This window comes from Cyprinodon tularosa, unplaced genomic scaffold (genome assembly GCF_016077235.1).
Source record: "Cyprinodon tularosa strain WSP-4 unplaced genomic scaffold, ASM1607723v1 ctg282, whole genome shotgun sequence".
NCBI classification, from domain to species: Eukaryota; Metazoa; Chordata; class Actinopteri; order Cyprinodontiformes; family Cyprinodontidae; genus Cyprinodon; species Cyprinodon tularosa.
The window spans coordinates 726,339-751,904 of NW_024038988.1; the positions used below are offsets into that span (position 1 = coordinate 726,339).

Sequence of the window (25,566 nt, forward strand, 5' to 3'; positions counted from 1 at the left end):
ACGGGACAGGAGTGAAAATCCACTCCCGTGTCAGTCTCTAATTCAGGGGATCTTGGAGCCGAACTGGACACATCCGATTATAAAGAGAAAGGAGAGAAAAACCTTCTATCCGCTCGATTTACAACTCATGCTGTGACGTTGATCATGTATTGTTGCATAACAGATTAAATGAAGGTTCAGAAGGTTCTAAGATGCACAATCCAAAGCCAAAATAGGGAGACATCAGCAGCTGATTTAAAGCTTTGACTCTGTGGCAGCTGATGTGAAAAAGGGTTAGAAACTCGATGGTTTGCTGCCAGATCGCAACAAATGTGGGATCTACCGCCATATTCTGGGTATGTGTTAGCCTTCCATTAACTGTTTGGGAAAGGAATATAAGAAATAACCGATAATCTACTCATCAAACAGATAATTCACAAGTTTAGTCAACTTCAAACAACTACTCCCACAAAAAAGGCTAGGTTTTATAGCGAGAGTCAAAGATAAAGTGTCCTCCCATGTATCTAATGTTTGCTAACATTTACATAGACATGGTGGTTTTATCACTGAGAAGGTGGGTTAGATAAACAGTAAATCTTAGTTAGCATGTGGAAAGTTTCCCAATAATTAATCATTGGATGCTAAATGTAAAAACTCAGGAAGGGAAATAAAGGCTGCAGCTCATTGTAGAGCTTTCCTGCTGAAAAGCAGCAGAATGCAGGTGAGGATGTGACCTTAGAGACCAGGATCAACCATCATCACATCTCAGAGCAGCAGCAGACGGTTGACAGCCCGGCCTCCTGGGTGGGGAAGTCTGCTAATCCTGTTTGATTAATGATCTGAACCAGAAAACGAGAAGCAGCCTCAGAGAGAACGTTACGGCCCGTTAGCCCTCGCCTCTGGGTGCTGGGGGGGGTACACTGGTACATCTGCAGCGCTGGAGGCTCTAAGCAGCTGTCGTAGCCGCTGAAGACAACTCACCTTTTGTCTTGTTCTTGTTTTGATCCGTCAGATGGTCGGTTCTTGTTCTGGTGATCAGCTCAACGTTGGACGCTGCATAGACCTGGGAGGGGGGGGCACATTTAATTAGCTGGAAGCATACAGGATTTACCATTAATCCACTAAAAAGCTCCTGAAATCATCTTTAAATTCATGTTTAATCATTTTTAAAGGAACAGTCCGGTCATATATTCACAATTCAAACTTCTGAAAGTAATAGGCATCCATGTTTGTCAAAAAACACTACTGCCACCTACTGGTTTGTGACGTCACGGTGCGGTATCGGCTGTTGATCAAGTCCCAGTGCTGTATCTGGTGTTTGTCACAACGCGCTTTTATCCAAGTCATCTTGAAAACATTCTTCTTCCAAATGTTGGCTACATATTACGTGTTTTTTCTCTGGCCAGAAGTTCGATGGCAAATCCTCCCTCTTCAAGTTGGCGATCCAACGACCAACCCGTCCGTGGAGGATCAGGAATCAGAAAGGTGAAATATTTCTTTTTTTTCACTTTTACCCGATGTATTACAACATCCAGCTGCCATGCACGTGGGCATTGTCAGTTTCACTATAGCTCTGGTGAATTTCAATGGTGAAGTCCTCTGGAAATCTTCAATAATTGTTGTTGATTGCAGATGTGTCCAGTAGTTCCCATTGATTTAGCTTGTAAAGCGGGGAGAATGGCGCTAGGCTTACCGCACCGTGACGTCACTGCTGGAAGATGGCAGGAGGGAGGAGTTATTAGCCAGGTATCGGCCCCAATACAGATACCTGGCTGTGCAGTATTGGCTGATACCGTCTGTCTGATATTGATGTGTGTGTATATATGAAGAACTGCATACTACTTGGATGTAAAATAATTGCCATCATGGTTTTGCCAAGCTGCTGCCTACCTTTGTGAAGCAGGAAAAAGACTAATACGAAGTGAATCCAGTAGAACTTTTTATTGCTTACCTGGAATGGGTGACAATAGTTGAATAAACTTTTGGCTCTCAAAATGGTATCATTGCCCTATTAGTTGGTACTGGCCGATACCGATGCCACCATTTTAGTGCAGTATACCGCACTAAAATCTGCAGTATCCCGATACTGGTATCAGTATTAGCGCAACACTAGCTAAGACCAGCACTGTGGGAGGTTGGAATGCTGATGTAGCAGCTTACACCATACCTTGGCCTCATATCCATTCACCGTCTCTGTCTTCTCACTCCTCCAGCCCAGGATGCCAGTCTTGTTCCTGCAACAGAATCCAAAACAGCTTCCTGTGACCTTTAAGTTCTTTAAGCCCACATAGGATAGCAAAGGAAACACACCCTAATCAGATATGATGTTTGCATAGCAGTAAAATGGTGAAAAGCTCCAACAGGATTTAAAATTGTTGTGAATCTTCAAATGCGCAAAAAATGATTAAAACTTGTCATGTTTTATTATCCCAAAATGAAAACTGTTTCTACTGGATTTTTGAAGCCCAGTCGTAGCCTTGAGCTGCTGATCAAAACAACAACTGAACATTTCTAAATCTACCCTCCTCTATAAAAGCAGGCTGTCAGTCAGTTTGCATATGTTTTAACACAAGAGGAAGAAGGAAAGACATCAGCAATGACCTCACAGAAGAAATGGCTCCCAATTAAAAACCAAGGGGCCTTATGAGGACTTAATTTATAGCTAATAATGCTACAGTGCCCTCCTCTACTTGCTACTGTAGAGTAAAGCGAATCTTTCTGTCTGAAAGATGGAAGCGATCGAATAAACAGCGGAAGCTTTTTGCAGAGAAATGCAGCAGAACAAATCAGGAAGACCTGAATCAACATGTTCCAGACCATAGTTTGAATAAAATACCAAGAGAGAAGCTTCAAGGAGCGAAGGACTAACTGGAGTTCGGCTCTCTGACGTTATTATTGTGATTTAAAGGTATAGAGGACAATCTTTTATTTCAGGGTGGATCATCTAAATCAGTGGTCCTCCTAATTGTCAATCATACTGTTGATATGTTTACGTAAGGCCTTCCTACGTGCTCGCCCCGTTAGCTATCTTTTTCTGCGCTTTTTCAGGCGAATATCTCTGCTGAGCTACGGTTTCAGACAGTCATTGAAGCTCACCTTTCTCAACGTGGTTCTTTGAAAATGGCCGAGGGTCGTAAGAGAAAAAGCGCATGAGAAAAAAAGAGAGGCCTCAGAAGAGGCAGATATATTCCAGAATGCTTTGCACCGAGAGCTCTCCCCATAAACCATTCAGGGATTTGCTGTCACAGTAACCTGCTGTCGCTACCCGATAGCGGCGACTAATAACAAAGATGGCACAGGCACCGCGCAGTAGAGGAGAAGTAACGTTCCCAACGGAGCAAAAAGCAGTGATCGACTGAGTTTGCTTCAAAGAACAGCACATTTTAAACAGGGTGTGCACGAGGAGAAATGCACACGCATTTTTTTTTAAGTGGAGAGGGCTTTTAAAAATTCTCCCCAATAACTTTAAAGAAACTCAATGATCTGAAGGAAGAACTCTGGCTCTGTTTTTCGGATTGCTCCTAAACCTTCTCCAGATGATCTCACAAAGGATGTATTTAAAGAAACAGAGCGGTTTTACTCAGAAGCTCCTGCAGCTCAGGTGTAACACAGACCACTACAGGAAATCCTCCTGATATGGAGTCATTGGGGAAATTTGGATCGTTTGAGTTAAAACTAAATTGATGTTTTTCAGTTGAATCAGATCATTTTGAACCTGGTAAAGACCTGATTATTATTATTATTAAGTCCTGATTATCTACAACCAGCGATGGGCCGATTAACAGCTTACAGGTAGAAAGAACTTTTCTCTGTTGCTCTTATTGTGCTGTAAAACACATTAAAGTCCACTTTACAGACGGACGATGGCAACAGACAGACGGACGATGGCCAAGAGGCATCTTTTACAAAATTGCAGGTAAAATCTCCTCTTGAGTTTTTGTACTGCAGTAGATTTAAGTGAAAAGGCGAAAGTACAGAATCCCTTTGTAGCTGCAGTTGCTAACATTTTGTAAACCACTAAATCCTGTTATTTCTATAGTTTCTTTGTGCTTGTAATGATCCACATAGATAATATTAGTCATGAGAATGACTTATATTCATCCAGGTCATAGTGACTCCAAAACAGTAAAAAAAAAAAAAACAATCCACTGAGCTTTGGATGGGAAGCGAAATGTCTTCAAACTTGGAGACAAATTCCAGTGGATTGTTTTTTTTTACTTTTTTAGAATAATACTTGGATATTTTGGCTTTAGGTTATCATACTGTCAGATTTCATGTCTACAAAAAAACCATATAACTATAAGAAAAACATTTATTTTTAATCATAAATGCACATAATTATTCCATATAAACATATTTAAAGAACAAAACGAGGGCAGTAAAGTCAGCTTCCACCCTGTTGGTGAGACTTGCAGCCTTAAAACGCTGCTTCCACTGTTCCTGATTCCCATCAGTGAAGATCAGCAGCTCGGTGAGCAATTAGGAAACCTGCCGAGAAATTAGTGAGGCATTTCTTATCTTCATCTGCCTCGTCCCTATGGACCCCAGCAGGGTTTATAAGGATGCTCATCCCCTCCATCCTACGGGATGGAGGGGATGTAGACGGGCGCTACATGGGGTTAATGATGACAGTAGAAATGTTTATCGGTCGGTAAGCCAACTGCTGTGGTCCTAACCTATTCAAAGCATCCCCATTAGCAGCACCGTATTATTATACCACTCTATATTCAGTTCCCCCCTCAGGACCAGCTGTATTATTGTTCAAAGGATTATATTTTCTCCTGTGTGTTTTCAGGCTTGCAGTTTATGTCATTAGCTGAAACCAGAAGAGATAAACATAATAATAAACAATTTAAGGCTGCTAAAATCAATGTAGGGAAAATGGCTTTGAATCAATCCATCTATTCTCTCAGCAAACTCTTTTTATACATTTGATTTTATTGCTTTATTGTTTTATTGCTGGGCCTGCATTAGACCACATCTGTTTAATCAGTTACTGTTAACTGAAGCGACACGAAGAGTTCAGGTCTTATTTTTGTGACACTGTTGATAATTTAGGTTTATAGATCTCTATAGTTCATCCTTTGAATTGGTGAAGAGTCAAACTGACTGAAAGCCGTCCTGAACACGTCGCACTAAGCTACTTTTTTAAAAAATAAATACATTTTAACGAACGATTATTTGACGTAGTACGGACATGTCAACGGTAAAATGATTCAACGGTGACAAATAAATACTTTATTTTAAAAAACTACAGTATTTTCTTCTTCGACGTCTGTTTCGCCAATGACTGTGGGAAATGTCGCTGCAACACCCCCTCTTGGCGAGAGGGAGATTTTTTAAAAAGATTTATTAAAAATATTTCCACAATTTTTAAATTTCCCACATTTTTTGGGGAAATTATTTTGATTTTCTTTATTTTACCAATGCGTGTATTTGGATTTTAAGTTAAATATTTTGAGGCCTTATCAACACAAGTTCATGTAATTTACGTTGTCCTCGCAAGCTAGTTGTCACCGAGTACAGAGGTATCCTGCTGGCGGCAGCAGACTAGTAAATTTACACACTAATGACAGAAACAATATGGCGGAAACCAGGCACAGAACCACATTTTGGATTGTTTTGGTAAACCACCACCAGTGAAGAAGAGCACTAGTACCGCAACCATGACAACGGAGAGCATTCGGAGTTAGGAGACTGTCCGGCCGCTTCTGATGGCAGTTGTATCTGTCACTAACAGATTCGTCCCGGAAACATGATCCATCCTGTGAATGCGCCACCAGCTCATTTGCGCATCCCGATACGTACATCTGGGTCGCCCTTGATTTTATTTAGTCAAAAAGACCTAAATTTCGTTTTTCCCTCCCCGAAAATAGTAAGCGTACTAAACTATAATGTGTTAAAGGTTAATATCATGTAATAAATGTATTTCCTGAGAAAATAAATGCCTTAAAATCCGATCTGAACCAGAAATGGGATCCTACGCTAATTCCGGGAGCTAACTTTGCAGCTTTTGATTTAAACATAAATCTAGTCTTTTTGAGTTTTATCTTTTCCTTTCATGTTAACATTATGATATATAGTGCGTAATCTAAAGAAAGAAAAAACTAAAATGCAGATAAACATGGTTTAATCATATTTTGCCGGACTGATCTGAGCATGTCCGATGATATCAGAGAAGCAGTTTAAGTTTTCGTTGCAGGCAGCTACATCTCACACTGTACGACGAAACCACCAACAACCCAAGAGGGACAATCATCAAATAGCTGTGGGTCTCGATACGGCCGACACGGTGAGGACGTGTGGGCAAATGTGAGACAACGGAGGAACATCGGGGTGAAAAAAAACGGGGATCCAGGTGGGAAAAGGGTCCCGGCGTTCTCGCGCACCTCGCTCTTATAGCGGGTCCAACTTCTCGAGTCGCTTGTACGCACAGTGTAGAAAGGATGTAGATTTGACCAATCAGAGGCCTCCTGTCTTCGGCACTGTCTGCGGTCACCTACAAGCAGAGTGCCCCGCCCCTTCCGCAGCAGAGTGTCTGCGGAAGGGGCGGGGCATATCTGCGTTAACTGCGACACACCCAGACAACCTGGAGTATAAATCAGCCTTAAGATGGAGAATATAGACGTTATTTGTTCAACATCATTGTTTAGTTTGATGGTGAGATTGTTTCGGTTGGAGGAATATACACTCCCCATTTAAAGAGTTCAAGTCTTGACTTTGGCGTGCAGGTTATTAGATGAGGAAGAGCGCAAACAGGCCGAGGCGGCGTGCAGCCAGGGCCAGGCGAGGGAGAGGAGCCTGTGGGCTGAATGGAGCAGAGGAGGCCAGATTTGAAGCTCTCCAAAGGAGCGGATGAGACGGAGCTGAGCGATAAATCCAGAAAATTATTTAAGAGTAAACCTAGGTGGTCTGTGAGATAGAAATAATCCTTATTCGACATGTTTTATTTACCAGCACATGTGGTAAAGTTGCTGTTAGTCTATGCACTCGCAGCGTAATGGGGATCTCTACAGAATCTAGTTTGTCAGCTCTGAGCTGCCGTAGAACAAAGATGTCTGCCTTCATAAATGCCAGACCTGCACCTGTGAAATTATAAAGAGCAATTTCAAAGGCAACGAAAACATAAAGATTGAGACTTTTCTTTATGTTTCACTCGCAGCCTCGCAGGAAAGAGTGTCTGAAACGGAACCCCGTTTTCTTTCAGGACTCTCCGAGCCTCGGTGTAAAACTCGGCGCTTTCTAAGGATGGCTGGCGCGTAATCGTGATCCAGATTTATTTGTTTTTCACGCCAGATAAATCCCTTACGCTGCCATGCCTTACGAAGCAACAGCTGTTTATATTTGAAACTGAAATTTCACAACGAAGCCCGATCTGCTCGCTCAATCTGCATGTCCGGCCCGCTGCTCTCCAGATCGAGCCCTTCTTTAAGTAAAGATTCCACAAATGCAACCACGGATTCACAGTCCTTTTCAGCTCCGTCTGGAATACCGTAGATCCTGACATTCTCTCTCCTGGATCAGCTCTCAAAGTCTACCAACTTATCTTCCATATTCATGTGTAGCTTTAGCAGCTCAGCTACCACTTCCTCCATGTTTCGAGTTCGCTCCTCCGTCTTCTCTAACCGTTCCTCTGCCGCACTAATCCTTGCGTTAGTTTTTCGTATTTCCTCTTTAATAGTCGAGAGTTGTTCCATGGTTTCCTGGCGGAACCCTCTAAGTTCTTCTAATAGAATGTCCAGGCTAGCCATTTTGTCTTGTTAGCTTACGGCTACGATACGTTAGCTGTACCTTCTTACAAGATTTTTCATCCTTCCTCTTCAAGTTTTATTTTCTTTGGGGCTTCGTTATCCTCTTACCCCCTCTATCTGACTTTCGTGAGGCAATATTGCTCAGCTGAAAAGGGGTAATTCAGTAATATCTCCGATTGTCTGGGGAGTCTTTCTACCGAGCAGCCATCTTTACGGTGTTCCGGCCGGAAAACCAAAGATTGAGACTTTTAGTTAGTAGATTAAAATAAATAATATATGTATAGTTAAATATGTGTAGCTTGGACTGTTTCGGAATGCAAGTCACAGCCTAAATCAAATATCAATTTTTACACCATCATGTAAAACTAAAGGCTAAAGATGAAGAAGAGACGATACAGCTTCTCTGATGTTCCGTTTCTCCCTCAACCAGAAAACTGCAGCGCTGTAGTTTTTATTTCTGAGTGTCTGGAGATAAATGAACTCCTGAGATAAATGCCCTGTCTGGGCTGCTTTGACAAAGTGTTTTGCTCCAAGGCATCATAAACAGATTATTGGCATATGGACAGGAGTGCTGACGGGGTGAAATGCAGAGAGGTGACACGGTCTGACAGGGAGACGATTACCCCCCGCCTGCCTGCGTGGATGTGCTGTACTCTCTCTGTCCACCGTCTCGCTCACCGTTTATCTTCTAACATTCATTCTTCCTCTCTCGCCACGATTCACCCCAAAATGTCTCTTTTATTTATTTCCCTCTTTTCTTTTTGTCTACAGTCGTTCTTTCTTCTATATCATTCTTCTTTATCTCAGTTTCTGGGCAAACACCTTTGCTTCCGTTGTTATTTTTCTCATCCTATCGTCCAACTTTTCTTATTCCCCATCTTTAGTTTGCATGCCATCCTTCTACCTCCCAGGGTCACCCCCACCCACACTCCCCTGGGGTCTCACATCTTTCACCTTTACCTGTAAGATGCCACGGTTCCATGCAGATGTATTCATACAAAAGTACTTTTTCTAAACTTTTTTTTAAAGTTATACAATTCGGTTTATCTTATTAAGATGCAAGAGGAGGAGAGTTTAGTGTCTGACGTCGTGGATGAGTCTCCTCCATCATCCATTTTTTATTTAGAGGAGGAAAGCGGGGACGAAGATGTTGTGGAAGAGGACGCCAGGGCGGCAGAAGCTTGGTTTGGTGTAAAAGGCTTCCAGCCGTCCATGTTTGAGCCCTTGCCTCTAAGGGTGTGCAAAATAATCGTCAAATCGATGAATCGTGATTCTAATTTTTGTGATCTACTGAATCGATTCTTGAAGGCAAGAATCGATTATAAAAAAAAAAAAAAAAGAACAAATAAAATACATTAATGGTTGGCGCACATCAATCAAACCAAGTGGAATACAACTTCCAGTCCAGCAGATGTCGCTGCGGATGTGTTGACGCCTGCTGCTTTGTGTCATAAGCATGTCCGGACTGATTATCCTCATTTTGTTATTTTAAGTTTGATGAATCCTAAGATCTTTTTGTTGGTGTGTCCATGCCAGTAATAGTAATATTTCTGTCCAGTATTTGTTTTCATTGCAACACCTCCAAAAGTAATTTCAATAAATACAGCTATGTATGAATTCAGTTGCTTTCAGTTATGTATCAATTGAAGACACTATCCAGATCACACCCAGCCAGTCAGCCACTGGTAAGGGCTGTATCTTTTTCTTACAGTGTTCAGTGAAAATATCACAATGCATCGCAATATTTCAAGTATCGTGATGCATCGTGATAGAATCGCATCGTGGCATGTGAATCGTGATTCGAATCGAATCGTGACTTCTTTGCCAATACCCACCCCTACTTGCCTCGCAACGCCGCCAGTTCTGTTAGCTCTACGCCTGCCGAAGACACAGACGTCCATCCCCATCAGAGATGGGAAGTAACGAAGTACAAATACTTCCTTACTGTACTCAAGTAGATTTTTCTAATATTTTTACTTTACTTTACTACTTATTTTTATGGCGACTTTTTACTTCTACTCCTTACATTTTTACACAAATATCTGTACTTTCTACTCCTTACATTTTAAAAACTTGGCTCGTTACTTTAGTTTTGAATCATTTCAATGGAGTTACCGTTATTATTTTTCACGTCATCAATACCAAATTCAATCTAATTGGATGGGAATCTACGTTGCATTTGACGCACCACTACAAGATGAATCGACAGATTCGGCGGTATTCATTCGCGGCAAATCATTGCAGCTTGGTGGCGGTGGCTTTGGCATAGTAGTATGGACGACGAGATGATTGAAAATGAACACAACGGAGATCTAGTCCTATTGGCAGACATCCATTTAAAATGTAGGCAACGGCATGAAAAAAGTGGTTTCTACTTTTTGTAAATTTACAAGCCTGTACTTTGTTACTTTTACTTGAGTAAAGAAGTTTAATCAGTACTTCCACTTTTACCAGAGTATTTTTTAACACAAGTATCTGTACTTTTACTCAAGTACGGAAAGTGAGTACTTTTGCCATCTCTGATCCCCATGAACACTGGGACGGAACTCAATGGGAAAGGAAATGATTCTGATTTCTTATTTCAACCGTTGCGTATATTAGCTGCGACATATGAATCAAGATGCTACGACTGAAAAAATTTGATTGACAGATGACCGTTGATATATGATTGGCCGAATTTAGGTGTACAAGCTGATGTATAACTAACTGGCCTGCAGAAGATAACGAAAAAACCCATAGATTTTAAGAAAGGATTTTTTTTAAACAGAAATTTTCTGAATTTTGGGACAATATCGTCTGATAAAGAGTACATTTATATACATGTTTAAGCCAGAATGATTTGACATTCAAATGTGATTTCCCTACGACTTTAAACCTCTGCTTCTTGCTTTTCTGTTTGCAAAGTCACAGATGACATCACAGTGATCAATCTGACAGCCATCTTTTTTTGCTAATACTAACCCTTGCCAGCCCACTGATTGCTCTCCTACTATGGAGGAGCTCAGGCATTTCTTTATTCGTTGAGTTTGAAAAAGCTCTGCTCTGCAGCTGCAACAATTGCAGGGAGAGAGTCGGCCGTCCTCACAGATCACAAACATCTGGGTAGAACTTCGATCCCTTTTTGAGAAGATCGTGAGTGAATGAGGTCATCTGTGCTTTAGTCTGGAATCTTTTCCATCTCCGAAGACAGTGTTCTCTCATCAGTATCAGACTGTTCCCAAATATGTCTGTCTCAGAGAAGTTTACACTTATCATTCATCATCTGTGTCATTTTTTGTCACTTATAATTAATGATTTTCACATAATTAAAGACAAATATTGTAAAAATGCATCCTGAAATTGTGTATCCTGTGGCCCCCTAGCAATTAGCTTATGCCTTGGGCTGGCCTTGAAGGTAGCATCATGCTGTGGGAATGTTTTCTTCAGCAGGGACAGAGGAAGAGATCAGAAGAAGATGGATGGAGCGATGTGTAAGAGCGGCCTAGTCAAAGTCCAGACCTCAATCCTTAAAGGAATCATGCAGCTAATTATTGCTTCTGACCAATCAGACCTGATGCTTTTTTTTTCAGTCTTTTGTTTGGGAAAAATGGGTAGAAAAATATCCCGCGAGATTTGTAGCTGAAACCAGCAACAGGTGGTTCTATTCAGTCTAAGTAGTTTATGCACTATTTTACATGACATAAAAATCTGAGTAACGATCACTAAAGGTTTGGCTTCAACACAGTGGCGGATCTAGAGGGCGGCTACTTGGGCTGCAGCCCCGGATGTTTCCCCTAGAGCCCCGGATCTCGCTTCTGAGCTGATCTGAGTAAAATGTGCAGTACTGGATTTCACCAGATGGTGGCAGCAAAGGCCCGTAGCATTCCCGTGCAGAAGAAGAAGTTCTCACCAATGGCTGTTGCTAAACAGACTGATGTTCCAGGGATGTGAAGTTCTGACTGACTTCCAGACATTGTTCGTCCCGGTGGTGTATGAAATTCTGTTCCCCTCGGGAATCGCATTGAAGCCAGAGAGGCGGACATGGCGGATGGGACCATTTTCACGACGCGTCTGATCGATTTCTCGCCAAAATCAGCTATAATCATGTCACGGTTGCAACATCCAGTTTAATCAGCAGCTGTTGTTTACAAAATTGTAAAATAAATAAATAGACGAGGTGCTTTAAAGCTATTTTGTGTTATTTTAAACGCCAAGAAAATCGTCTTTTTCCAACTTCTGTCACTTAAACCTGGCAGAAATAAAAGTCAGTCACCAAACAGTTTTCCAACAAAGATGAGAGTGTAGACTTTCTGATTTATCCCGTTCTAATGTAAAATATGACAGATTACTGGATTAAGGACATTCCTAGTATACTACATGATATCACACAAACAATTTTTGAGAATCTGGAAACAGATGCTTTTTACTTCCCAAAGATATGGGAGAAGGAGAGACTTGATGTTTCAGCTGCCTGAAATAATCTGTTCCTCCTCCATAACACGGGAAGAAATTAATTTACCTGCACATTTTTAACTGTGTTTATTCCTCTTCATCAACAACAAATCCTCTGGATTTAGTGACATTTGATAATTATTTGCCAAAGTTATGAGGGGGGAATCGTATATTTTAGCCCCCTGATAGAATCCGTTCCCCCTTTGATGATCTTTATGAAATATATTTTCTTTTTAAATGTTTATCTAACAATTCATAAATATTCCAAAAAAAAGTTCAAACCAAAACCACTGGACATTGTTTTCCAAGTTTGAAGATGTTTCTTAATTCCAAATGTCTGGAGCAATGCTATTGCAGACATTTGGAATTGAGAATTAAAATACATTAAATAAAGATAATCCAACAACTATTTTGGATTTAAAAATATAAAATAATAAATGTTTTAAACATGATATATGAAAAATAATGACAGTTTCACTGGATTTGTTTATTTTTTTCCCGTGTTATGATGAAACGGATTCTATCAGGCGGCTAAAATATATGATTTTCCTCTGATAACTTTGGCAAATAATGATCAAATTTGACCAAATCCACAGAGTTTGTTGTTGATGAAGAGAGGGATAAACACAGTTAAAGACTTGCAGGTGATTTAATTTCTTCCCATGTAATCGAGGGGGAATTGTTGTGTGTGATAGCATGTAGTATAGTAGAAATTTCTTTAATCCAGTAATCTGTCATATTTTACATTAGAACGGGATTTAGAAGAAAGTCTACTCTCTCATCTTCACCCTCGGGGCTAAGCCCCTGATCTCCTAGGATCCTAGATCCTCCCCTGCTTCAACATAAAGAAATAGTTTTGGAAGGAACAACATCCTTATTTTGAATTTTCCGTTATTTTTTCCTGACATGATCGTTTTTTGTGCTAAAATTTATCTTTTGGCGTTTAGATTTTAGGAACCTTATTGTAAAATCTTTTGGTGGCATAAACTCTATGAACCTCTGATGAGCCAACCAAAAAAAATCTAGATAAAGAAGGCAGCAAACCCCCAGAAACGAGCAGCTCCTCTCAGTTTTATCAAAAACACTAAAACAGAACCTTTCTAAACAAATTATTTATGATTAACTTTTCTTTTTTTGGCTCCCTTGTGTTTTTTTACTCTCCACTTCCTGCTAGTGCTGCTGTGTTTTTCTTGCATGTTTCCAAATGCATTCTGACAGCCGCCAGGGAGCATGCTCGCTTTAGCTGCTGCAGAAAATCACTTATAGCAAAGGAAATGTTTTGCACAGAGGATATTATTTTATGAAAGAGTAATTTATCACTGAAGGTGATCAGTAATCTGTTCCCTGCATCGATTGATTCGAAGCTTTGAAGATGTCGACATCATCATACAATTAAACACCTTTTATATTCCTGTTCTGTGCATCGCTGCTCTGTTTCTGACCTCTCGAAGGCAATGTTGCGGGTGTCCAGCTGAGTGGTCACCACCGGCGCAGACAGCCTGACCGCGACCTGCTCGTCGCTGGGCTGCGACGCCCCCAGGAGACCCAGTCCGGCACAGGTGCCTCTGCAGGCTCCGGCTTTCCCCTTGCCAGGAGAGAGCGCCGTCAGGGAAGAGACGGACAAGGTCTCGCAGAACACCAGCTGCCTGTCGTGGTCAACCTCCATCACCTCCGCACTGGAGTCTGAGAGATTAAAAAAGGAAAACGGGAGGAATTTCAGACGGAAACGATCATGATTTGATACAAAGACATAAAGGTGGGACTGGGACAGATGTCAGCAGACTGAAGATGTAATAAGAGATAGAACATCAAAAAGCAATGGAAAGGAAATGGAAAGGAAAAACATAAAATTCAAACTTAAAAGAATTTAAACAATACAATTTATTCCTACAGCTGCTGAAACAAACTGATCAATTTTGTTTTATTTTTATTTTAGTTAAAGTTTTGTGTATTTTTTAAGTTTCTTCTTCACTTTTTACTCTAGGAGTTTCATGTTTTACGTTCTCCGTTTTGCTGTTATTTTAGGTCGCCTTATTAGTTATGCTTGTTTTTTTTCACCAAATGATTTCTGGTCAGTTTTTCCCATCATTTTTTCTGTATTTTGGTATAGACTCTAAGTGTAATTTTCTAATTTAATCTTGGTATGACATAATTTCTTCCTTAGGCACTCGTGATTTTTTTTCTCCGTCATTAATAAAAATATACAGTTAATCTTTGTGTGGATGAGGCCTAAGTTACTGTTTTCCTGTCGGTCTTCACTGGATCCTTCGTTGTGTTACCCTTCTCCATGTCAAAATTTGTTATTTTCTTTATCTTTCTTTATCTTTAGCAGAAATATTTATGGTTTTTTAGCGTGTTTTTAGAGAAAAATAAGCAGGTTACTATTTCCAAGTCATTTTTTTCACTATGTCGTTCATTCATTTATAAATATCTTATTTTGTTAAATAAATATTTAGTTTGGAGCAAAAATATTTAGTTTGCGAACTAAACATTTAGTTTGCAAACTAAATATTTAGTTTTTTTAAGAAGTACTTAATTTGGAGCTAAATATTTAGTTTGTTAGATACATGTTTACGGCTCACGACTCGGTTCTGCTGCACTGTAGTCGACCAAAGTCTTGGACGATTTTGAAATTCCCCCCGGACATTTTTTTAGGTATGAAAAGTACATATCTGTGAAAAAGAGGACATCGGGTCACCCTACCATATCAACAATTTGATGTTTCAGTGAGTGAGTGCTTGTTGCTATGATGCGTCTTTGCTCAGCAGCTTCGCTCGTTGTAAACCAACCAATCAGCGCACAGCTCATCTAAATATTCATGATCATACCATAACAGGAAGAAAATCTGTCGTTTCATTCTGGACCTTATAACCAGGCTGCATTAGGGCTCATAGAACAGCAAATATGCCATTTTCAGCCCAACCAATGTTACACACCCTATTCAGAGACCTTAAGGACCAGATACCCTATAGAATCATTCTATGACCCCTTTAAAGCTTTGCTTCACTTTGACCTAACGCATGTTGGTCACATAAATGTCTGCAGTTGCAAAGAGAGGAAAATGCATCAGGTTCAAGGGGCGTGACTACTTGGCTTGCTAACCTTGCCCCCTGAAAATGAAGCTCCGGTTGCCTCTCTGCCAGGTCATCTGCTCAAACCCCATCAGGGTGGTGTCCACACGGAGACACTGTCCGCTCTTCCACACTCTGTAGGTGTCACTGGGGCAGATCCGCGACACCAGGGGCACTGTGGACAAACGCCAAATCCTAATCAAACATTACTATAACCTTTCATTTGGGTCGTTATGGACCTCAGTCCTCAATTAAATCCTATTAAACTTATACCACAACAATAAAATATACACAACAGCAGATAAACTAAGAGCTGTTAATCAGCAACAGACTAAGTTAGTATCAGAGATGCAAAAGCTGAAACTCACCCCAGCTTGTAAACTCCCACTTCATCTCGACGTAGAAGTCCTGCGCCTGGACAGAAAGCAGAGATGGAGAGACGGACAATGTGGGCGAAGAACAGAAAGAGGAGAATCTTTGGACAAGATAACTGTCAATAAAAAGGTTTTGCTAATCGCAAGGATTCTTAATATTTGGAAATGTAGGTCAATAAATGTGAGGAAGATTAAGATTTGTAATTGCTTCTTGTCGTCAGCCTATATATATATATATATATATATATATATATATATATATATATATGGGATTTAAAATGTTTAGATGTTGCAATTTAAAGTAAGAGTTAAACCTTGAAAAACAACAAATCACAAATGTTGAAGAATGAATCTACAACTTGATGAAGCTGTTGCTCTTCTTTCAGTGACGCATTTGACCTTTGTTTGCCAACTAAAATTAAACAAGAAGAATACAGGGAAGATGAAAATAAAATAGTTGATTGAACCGCATATTTAGCAACTTTTTAGATGCTATTGGCAGCTTTAAAACAAAAAAGAAACTAGGAAAAAAACAGGGGACTTTTTTTCTTTTTTTGGACTTTGGCAACAATTTAAAAGCAAAGTTTGCAGAGTTTACCGTCTTTAACGAGCTCCACTAAAGCACTGAGAGGCCGTCAGCCTGCAGTCAGAGAAGGAAGAGTGACTCTCCTTCGTTTCTCTGTTGAAAATGAGTCAATCATTCGCCAAAGTTCCATTGTTCCCTCCTACAGATATTTTCTGTCTTGAAAACTTTTGCACTATAATCGATCCCTCCCTGCATTTAATTCATTAACAGCTTTATTCCCCGTCTCAGAAATCCCAAATTCCAAAAGCTCATTTCAGGGAGATGCTAATCGAACCTTCCCAAATACCCCGCAGTGTATTTTGGTGTAATTTTACCTGCACTAATAATCGGATACATTTCCGTAAGCGAACAATTTTATATTAGATTATACATAAGGCTGATGACTCATTAGCGAAGTGCGTCGACAGTCTGCCATATTGAAATTACAGAATGTGGCGAGGGATAAAATTGTACCAACGTACAGATTAACAACGCATTTCAGGTTCATTATGAATGAGAGGCAACGGCGAAGATCATTTGGACAGTGTTGCATAGTAACGTAGTAAAAATACTAAATACTACTGTACTTAAGTATATTTTGGAGTACTTTATACTTTCCAAGAGTATGCATTTTTTTTAGAACTTTTACTTTTACTTCACTACATTTACAAACTTAATTGCATACATTTACTCCCGATACATTTTCAATGTTTGGTTTAGTTACTAAGTAAAAAAAAAAAAAAAAAAAAAAAAACGAGCGAGAGAAACGCAAATGTTTTGACCCCACCTACTGACTACAAAGTCTGGTCTTGCCTGGGTTCGTTCATCAACACCAATAGGATACGCCTGTTTCGCAAAGCCAGCCTAAATTTTTTCTACACTTGGTTGTTTATATTATTTTAAGTGAATTTAACCTTAAAAGTTTACCAAAATGTAAAAAAAAAAAGTCATTCAAACTGCACTTACTTTTTATTTATACTTTTCACTACATTACTTGAGTACATCTATTTTTACAGTAATTCTTATACATAAGTACAAGCCATTTCAGATACTTAAAGACTTTTACTCAAGTAACATTTCAGTCAGTGACTTGGACTTTTACCAAAGTCATATTTTGGAGAGGTACTTATACTTTTACTTGACTCCGAGATTTCAGTACTTTATACAACACTGTATTTGGAGACTCTAAGCCAAAAACTTAAAGGAAAAGTCCGGTCATATTTAAAATTCAAACCTCTAAAAGTATGAAATTACAACATACTGTTAAATAAATGATAAATGTTTTTAAGAGTAATTTTCATCTGAATATGCTTTACTGGAGGCATCCATGTTTGTCAAAGAACACTACTGCCACCTACTGGTTTGTGACGGTGCGGTATCGGCTGTTGATCAAGTCCCAGTGCTGTATCTGGTGTTTGTCACAACGCGCTATTATCCAAGTCATCTTGAAAACATTCTTCTTCCAAATGTTGGCTACATATTACGGGTTTTTTCTCTGGCCAGAAGTTCGATGGCAAATCCTCCCTCTTCAAGTTGGCGATCCAACGACCAACCCGTCCGTGGAGGATCAGGAATCGGAAAGGTGAAATAACTCTTTTTTTTTTCACTTTTACCCGATGTATTCCAACATCCAGCTGCCATGCACGTGGGCATTGTCAGTTTCACTATAGCTCTGGTGAATTTCAATGGTGAAGTCCTCTGGAAATCTTCAATAATTGTTGTTGATTGCAGATGTGTCTAGTAGTTCCCATTGATTTTGCTTGTAAAGTGGGGAGAATGGCGCTAGGCTTACCGCACCGTGATGTAACTACCAGAAGATGGCAGGAGGGAGGGGTTACTATATTTGGGCAAAAATGGCCGCTCCCAGACTCGGTGATCATAAATTATTGTTTTTTATTTTTATTTTTTTTACTGATTAACACTTAATTCATCAAATCACTGCCAACGTGTTAGTTTTAGGTATAGATAATGATCCATTCGTTTCCTTTAAAGTTTGCTCTACTGCAGCACAACGCAGGACCGTGCATATGCAGCAGCAGCACAAGAAAAGGTTTAACCATCCCTAGGAAAGTGAAAAAGAGAATTTAAAAAACAATGAAACCGGAGACGTTAAAAAACTAGGTTGAACATCAGGCCTCCTCCAGGTGGAAGGAGCTAAAGGAGAGGAATGCTTCAGTGTCTAAGACAGGGATGAACTGACTCAGAGAAGCTGACTGTGTTTGTTGGCGGGTTAATAATAGAACTGATGGATGTAGAAGGTAACGAAGTGGGTGGGGGCAGCAGCAGGTGAACTGCTGTGCAATGAAGAGTCGTTTTCAAAGTGTGAGGCTGTTTCGTCTACGGCGTGAGGACGCAGAAGTGAAAAACATCACCGTGTTTTTGGTGTCTGGAGCAGAAACAGAGACGGGCTGCGTGAAGCCGGATGATCCGCTGCAGAACCACCGTGTTCCTGCACAGGCCACCTCAGCTTTGTCAGCGAAGCCTCTGTGCCTGTTAATCATGCCGGTTTGTTCTCCTCCAGGAGCTAAGATGAGTCAGATCACCCAGAGGCAAACTACTGCATATCATGGAGACATCATCGTTTGTGTCTCCCTTGCCAAATAGTAAACACAGTTATAAATATCTTCAAAAGGATAATTTGATCCCAAAACGGAGACCTGTTTACATTTATGAGAACCTTACTTTTAATGCAGCTCTAGATGAAATTGCCTGATAATTTCTTCCCATCTACATGCATGTGTGTGTGTGTGTGTGGGGGGGGGGGGGGGGGGGGGGGGGTTGTGTAAATGTGTGTGCATGTGTGTGCAATCCCACTTGGCGTAGTCTCTCCAGCAGGACGGGGATCCCCGCCAGCCTCTTGGCAGTCCTCTGGTAGTCACGGTAACGCAGCACCAGACGCACCAGCTCTGGGTCCCTCGTGCTCACCGCCTCTTGAAGTACTGAGTGGGGAGGGGGGGTTGAGTGGGGGAGACAGACAGTAAAACACTCAGGCTTCATTGAAAATTTATGCGAGTGAGCCATTTAAGGAGGCAGCGGGAACTGCTTAACGTAAAGTAGGCCAAAGGAGAAGCTGGTAGGACCAATTACCGCCGCTGGCCCATCTTTTATCAGAACGACACTTGGCTGTAAATCCTACAAATGGTTGATCATAGACTAAAGAACTCCCCATGTTTCTTCTTTGATTTAAACACAGAACAAACCTGTCCACAAAGAGTTTTAATCCTCATCATATGGCCATAAAACCAAACGATTCATTTCGCTGAAGGACAGATGATCAGAGGTTTTTTTCTTGTTGAGTAAAACCACAATTTAAAAACGGGTTCATAATAACAACCTCCGTTTCTCTGTAGTGTTACTTTAACTCTAATGGTGCGTTCACACCGAACGAACTCTGGGTGTCAAAAACGCTTCAATGCCGAAACTATGCAGGCTGTGTCAGATGCTGGTCCAGATGCTTCGACAATGGCGTAAATATCGGTAAGCACAGGGTTCCCACGGGTCCTTAAAAAGTCTTAAAAGGCATTGAATTCTTCAAAATAAAACTAAGGCCTTAATTGGTATTAAAATTTCTTAAATCAGTCTTTCGTGGGTCTTAATTTTTATTTTTATTACGATTTATTTTTGTAACCTAAATAACACATTAAAATTGACAATTTTTTTTTATTACTTAAAAAAAATAAAACGGCTGGCCATTATTGGTTCCGTCCCGATAGCGGAACCAATAAAAGCGTTATTGCGGCCGGGACATTTGGGAGATGCGCCATTTACTTTTTGTCTGGAAAAAAGAGCAAGTGTAAATGTAACGAAAATTGTCTCCAGCCAAGAGTTTTCTCCATGGCTAAAACCAGGGAACATACATGAGGCTCAGTGGATTTTGTGCAAGAAGTCATTCAAGCTCAGAACGATGGGAATTAAGGCAGTGGAGTCGCACATGCGAAGCGCGAAATACGTCAAAATCGAGTTACCGAGAAACAGCCGGTATTTCTCAGTTTTGTTCCACCCTTGTCTCTGCAACGCCTCCACTTATCACCAAATCAAACATACAGGTGCTGGTCATAAAATTAGAATATCATGAAAAAGTAGATTGATTTCAGTAATTCCATTTAAAAAGTGAAACTTGTATATTATATTCATACATTACATACAAACTCATATATTTCAGATGTTAATTTTGTTTAATTTTGATGATTACAAATGACCACAAATGAAAATCTCAAATTCATCATATCAGAAAATTAGAATATTGTGAAAAGGTTCAAAATTGATGGCCCCTGGTGCCACACTCTAATCAGCTAATTAACTCAAACCACCTGCAAAAGCCTTTAAATGGTCTTTCAGTCTAGTTCTTGTTAAAGAAAAATGATTATTTTTTAGACTTTAATACAGTTAATCTTATGGCATGTGTAAAAGGTATGTTGTATACTCTCCTTTTCTCATATTTCTTATTTTGAACAAGTTTGTGAAGATAACCTTTCCTTGAACCAGATTACTAAATTTAAGTTTGTTCCTGAAATTTTATGGTGAGGCCCCCCGCATTCCACAAGCTGTCTGTGAAAGCTTATCTTGTGTTTTATGACCCTAATGCTGCGTTCACACCGGGGGCAGCAAAAGCAGCAAAATCGCGTCTGCTGCTTCATTTTTGCTGCTTGTACCAGTGAATTCTGACGCGCGTCTGAAGCAGCTTTGCTGCTCTCGCTGCGCGGTCCAAAAGTGGCTCTGACGCGCGTTGGGCGGAGCTTCACTATCCTTTCTCTGCCTTGCAGCTATATTTGCTGTGATCAGTGGGAATAAAGTAGTTTTAATATGTTTTTAAGTGAGAAAATACACCTGAAAACTTCATCAGTGGAGTCAGTTCATCCAGATTACAATCCTGCCTCCCACTGTTATTTCTGTCGGAGCCGCTCAGACCCCCACATACCGGCGGTGCGCCGACAGAAGGAATCCATTAATCAGCAGCCTCTGGTCGGGTCGCCTCCTCGCGGTTTACCGCGGTGGCTGGTAGGTGTTTTTCATCTAAATAATCCGATCTGCAGGCACCAGAATAATAAAAGCGAACATATTCTGCCGGCAGATGTATATATTTTAAATTAATTATGCTTTAATAAACTGTTTAAGAGAAGTGATCAGAGCAGTCTGTTTCATCAGCGCTGTGTCTCTCTCCCAGCCAGCTCCCAGATCAGCTTCTCTGATTGGTTGACGCGGCGCGTCGAGCAGCAAAAATTCAATTTTTCCATCTCGAGCAGCAACGCGTTTGCGGCGGGTCACGCGCGTCAGATGCCAAAACGCGCCCGACGCGCTGCTTCAGCTGCTCAGACGCGCTGCGCTTGCTGCTCGAAACGCGCCGCGGGACCTTTTGCTGCGCCTTGACGCGCGTCAACCATTGACTTTGCATGTAAACTCGCTGCTTCTGTCGCGCCAGCTGCCCCCGGTGTGAACGCAGCATCAGAATTCTAGATGCCAGGACAAGCTTTCCGCCTTTTCTTGTTAAAACAAAGAAGCAAATGACCCCAGATGTTTGCAGTAAATAAGGGGAAGCTCTAGGCAGTGTCAGAGATAGCGTCTGGTTGGAGGACCGAGGGCCAGCCCTTTTTGAATGGATTAGATACAAGAGGATAAAGCTTTCTAAATAGAAGTTACAGATTAGATTTGCCCTTGCAACTCTCCAAAGATGTCTCTGTACTCTTTGCTTTTTTTCCTCCTATGTCAGGTAATGGAATGTATGTCTCTGTTGTTCTGCAGTTTCTGGTGTAGGTTTGTGCATTGTCTTATTTCTAAGTTTATGCATTGTCTTATATTGGATTAAACTCTGTAATTCTGTGATGTCAACACGCCTTGCTGATTTTCATAGTGACCACACGCAGCTCGCCGAGTGCACCTGGGAAAGGAAGAGAAACAGCCAACCTTTTTCCAAAGTTAACTATGTTAGAATATTTTCTTCCTTAACATTCTATAGGCTACACAATCATGGGGAAGACTGCTGACTTGACAGTTGTCCAAAAGACGACCATCGACACCTTGCACAAGGAGGCCAAGACACAAAAGGTCATCGCTAAAGAGGCTGGCTGTTCACAGAGCTCAGTGTCCAAGCACATTAATAGAGAGGCGAAGGGAAGGAAAAGATGTGGTCGAAAAAAGTGTACAAGCAAGAGAGATAACCGCACCCTGGAGAGGATTGTGAAACAAAACCCCTTCAAAAATGTGGGGGAGATTCACAAAGAGTGGACTGCAGCTGGAGTGAGTGCTTCAAGAACCACCACACACAGACGTATGAAAGACATGGGTTTCTGCTGTCGCATTCCTTGTGTCAAGCCACTCTTGAACCACAGACAGCGTCAGAAGCGTCTTGCCTGGGCTAAAGAGAAACAGGACTGGACTGCTGGTGAGTGGTCCAAAGTCATGTTCTCTGATGAAAGTAAATTTTGCATTTCCTTTGGAAATCAAGGTCCCAGAGTCTGGAGGAAAAGAAGAGAGGCACTTCATCCACGTTGCTTGAAGTCCAGTGTAAAGTTTCCACAGTCAGTGATGGTTTGGGGTGCCATGTCATCTGCTGGTGTTGGTCCATTGTGTTTTCTGAGGTCCAGGGTCAACGCAGCCACATACCAGGAAGTTTTAGAGCACTTCATGCTTCCTGCAGCTGACCAACTTTTTGGAGATGCAGATTTCATTTTCCAACAGGACTTGGCACCTGCACACAGTGCCAAAGCTACCAGATACCTGGTTGAAGGACCATGGTATCCCTGTTCTTAATTGGCCAGCAAACTCTCCTGACCTTAACCCCATAGAAAATCTATGGGGTATTGTGAAGAAGAAGATGCAATACACCAGACCCAACAATTCAGAAGAGCTAAAAGCCACTATTAGAGCAACCTGGGCTATCATAACACCTGAGCAGTGCCACAGACTGATCGACTCCATGCCACGCCGCATTGCTGCAGTAATACAGGCCAAAGGAGGCCCAACTAAATACTGAGTGCTGTACATGCTCATACTTTTCATGTTCATACTTTTCAGTTGGCCAACATTTCTATAAATCCTTTGTTTTTATTGGTCTTCAGTAATATTCAAATTTTCTGATATGATGAATTTGAGATTTTCATTTGTTGTCATTTGTAATCATCAAAATTAAACAAAATAAACATCTGAGATATATGAGTTTGTATGTAATGTATGAATATAATATACAAGTTTCACTTTTTAAATGGAATTACTGAAATCAATCTACTTTTTCATGATATTCTAATTTTATGACCAGCATCTGTACTAAGAAAACCATACAAAGAAAAATAGCTGCAAAAAAGACTTAGCACTGGTTATGTTGTGGCTTTAAAACTGATTTGTTTTGTTCCCTGCTAAAACAAAGTTTGTGAATTCAGTTAAATAATTGTTAAAATAAATCTGTCATTTGTGTGGTTTTAGCTTTGGGTGTTTGCGGGAGGTTTTTCAAAATTTGAAACATTAGTGCAGTGGTTTATGTTAAAATAAACCTTTGGGTTAAGTTGTGGCAAGCAGGTTTTTCTTGAGTTTCTTGTAAATTTGGTCTTAAATTTTTATTTCAAGCGGCATTAAAAAGTCTTAAAAAGTCTTGAATTTAACCTGCCTTATGCTGTAGGAACCCTGAAGCAGAGACAGCAGTTGCTTAGGGGCCCATGACCTCTTAGGGGCCCCATCAATGACACCCGATAGGCCCCCTACGCAATTATAGACCAGGACGTCTGTTTGCAGATGTAATAATGCGAAAAATTCCTCCTTAAACCCACCTGATCCTGAAGTGACTGACCGCGATCGGAACGTATTTATACCTCAACACAGGCCAGATTTCAACATGATGGTGAGCCGTTTATACACAACACCAATAGCAAAGCAGACAGTGGTACTTTTAATTACTATGTTAATAACTGTGTATAGTTCAAAGACGGTTGGTAAAAAATACACTCATATGTTTCAAACCGCAATAATAATCTTAAAAGAACAGTGCATCTGAGACCAGGAGATGAAAGGAGAGAGCGTGGGTGAGGAGGGGTAGCCTCGTGAGACCATCCTGATCTCGCGAGCTTTCAAGATTTCACTCGCAGATCAGTCTGGAGACTCTCTGTTAAAGAAAATTTGGAGCCGTTCAGCAAACGAACGTCCAATCAGCGTTGGCTTTGAGGCGGGTTGAGGTGTGACGCAACGAGAAGCGCGACAGTTCAGTCTAAAGAACATTCTGCCGATGAAACTAGCGTTAGCGTGGCTATCGAGCAAGTTTTATCGGAATTACAGAGTATTTCTTCACTGAAAGAAGAGCAAAACACTGCTCTGGAGGCTTTTCTCAGAGGAAAAGATGTTTTTGCTCTTCTCCCGACTGGTTTCAGCAAGAGTTTGATCTATCAATTGGCTCCTCTTTGTCGTCGCTCTGTTAGTACGTCATATGCTTCGTTGATCTGATTGGTTTATTTGGCCCGTCTATCACCAACATAGGCCAATCAGCTAACCAGTATTTTCGCCCCTTCCCAAAATTACTTCAACGGAAGGTTTCCAGATGGATATGCGGAGCAAATCCATCTGGCGGAGTCAGGTTAGAGGAGGGGGGCTGTAAAGCTGAAGGTAGCCCGATGGTCTGTGGTGGTGCGCTGTCACCAATGGTTCCATTCAAGGTGTGCAGTCACTATTTTTCCATGTGCGATGTCTGATCATATACTACTGAGAATTGCATAATTGCATCTTTTTGGCCGATTTATGGAAATGTCGCCATATCCTGAACCTTTATCACGTGTTGTACTTCATATGGGGCCCACCGGGATAATGTTGCTTACGGGCCTATTGTGGCGTCGTTACGCAATTGTGCTTCGGCGCTCTGGAAGCTGGCCGCTCTGGTTAATAATCTGCTCGATTCTGTTGCTATCAGTTAGAGAGCAGCTTGGCTTTATAGTTTTAACAAGTGTTTGAGCGAAAGCATACCCCGTCAGGCCAGCATACCCTTAGTAATTAGGTATGCTCGATCGTGCATGGTCATCATTAGCGGCAATCAGTCCTATAAAATGGCTTCAGATTGTGCCAGTTGGCTCAGTAGGTTGTTATCACTGAGTGAATCCTAATCCTAACCCTAAAGTCGTTCCTTTCCTCCTGTGGAATTTATTAATCTCTTTATGTGTAATCTGAAAATTATTTCAGTAACTCTTCATGTGCTGTAAAAATAATTAAATAAAGATAAAATGATCCGCATGTCGCTCATATTAAACAAACCAAAAACAATATCAAATCATATCTGTCAACTGGGTTGTAGAAACCTCTCCCTATAAATAATTAATACTCTGTGAAGAAATGCCGATCATCCTTATCTAACAGACGTGCTGTAGCTGCCATCAGAGTCAACTCATTTAAATATTCTAATATTTAGTTTAAAAAGAGAGTTAATG

General features: G+C 40.8%; 1 protein-coding gene across 1 annotated transcript in view; it reads right to left on the reverse strand.

Moving 5' to 3' along the window:
- The window catches only part of ankrd13b (ankyrin repeat domain 13B), a 93,731-nt gene that overhangs the window by 28,767 nt on the left and 39,398 nt on the right, over positions 1–25,566 (reverse strand). Inside the window, exons 3-8 of the mRNA XM_038290490.1 lie at positions 18,986–19,110; positions 15,601–15,646; positions 15,264–15,407; positions 13,604–13,844; positions 2,147–2,213; positions 961–1,042 (exon numbers count right to left, since the gene is read on the reverse strand). Coding sequence (XP_038146418.1) covers positions 961–1,042; positions 2,147–2,213; positions 13,604–13,844; positions 15,264–15,407; positions 15,601–15,646; positions 18,986–19,110 — 705 coding nt within the window. The remainder of the gene's footprint in view (positions 1–960; positions 1,043–2,146; positions 2,214–13,603; positions 13,845–15,263; positions 15,408–15,600; positions 15,647–18,985; positions 19,111–25,566) is intronic.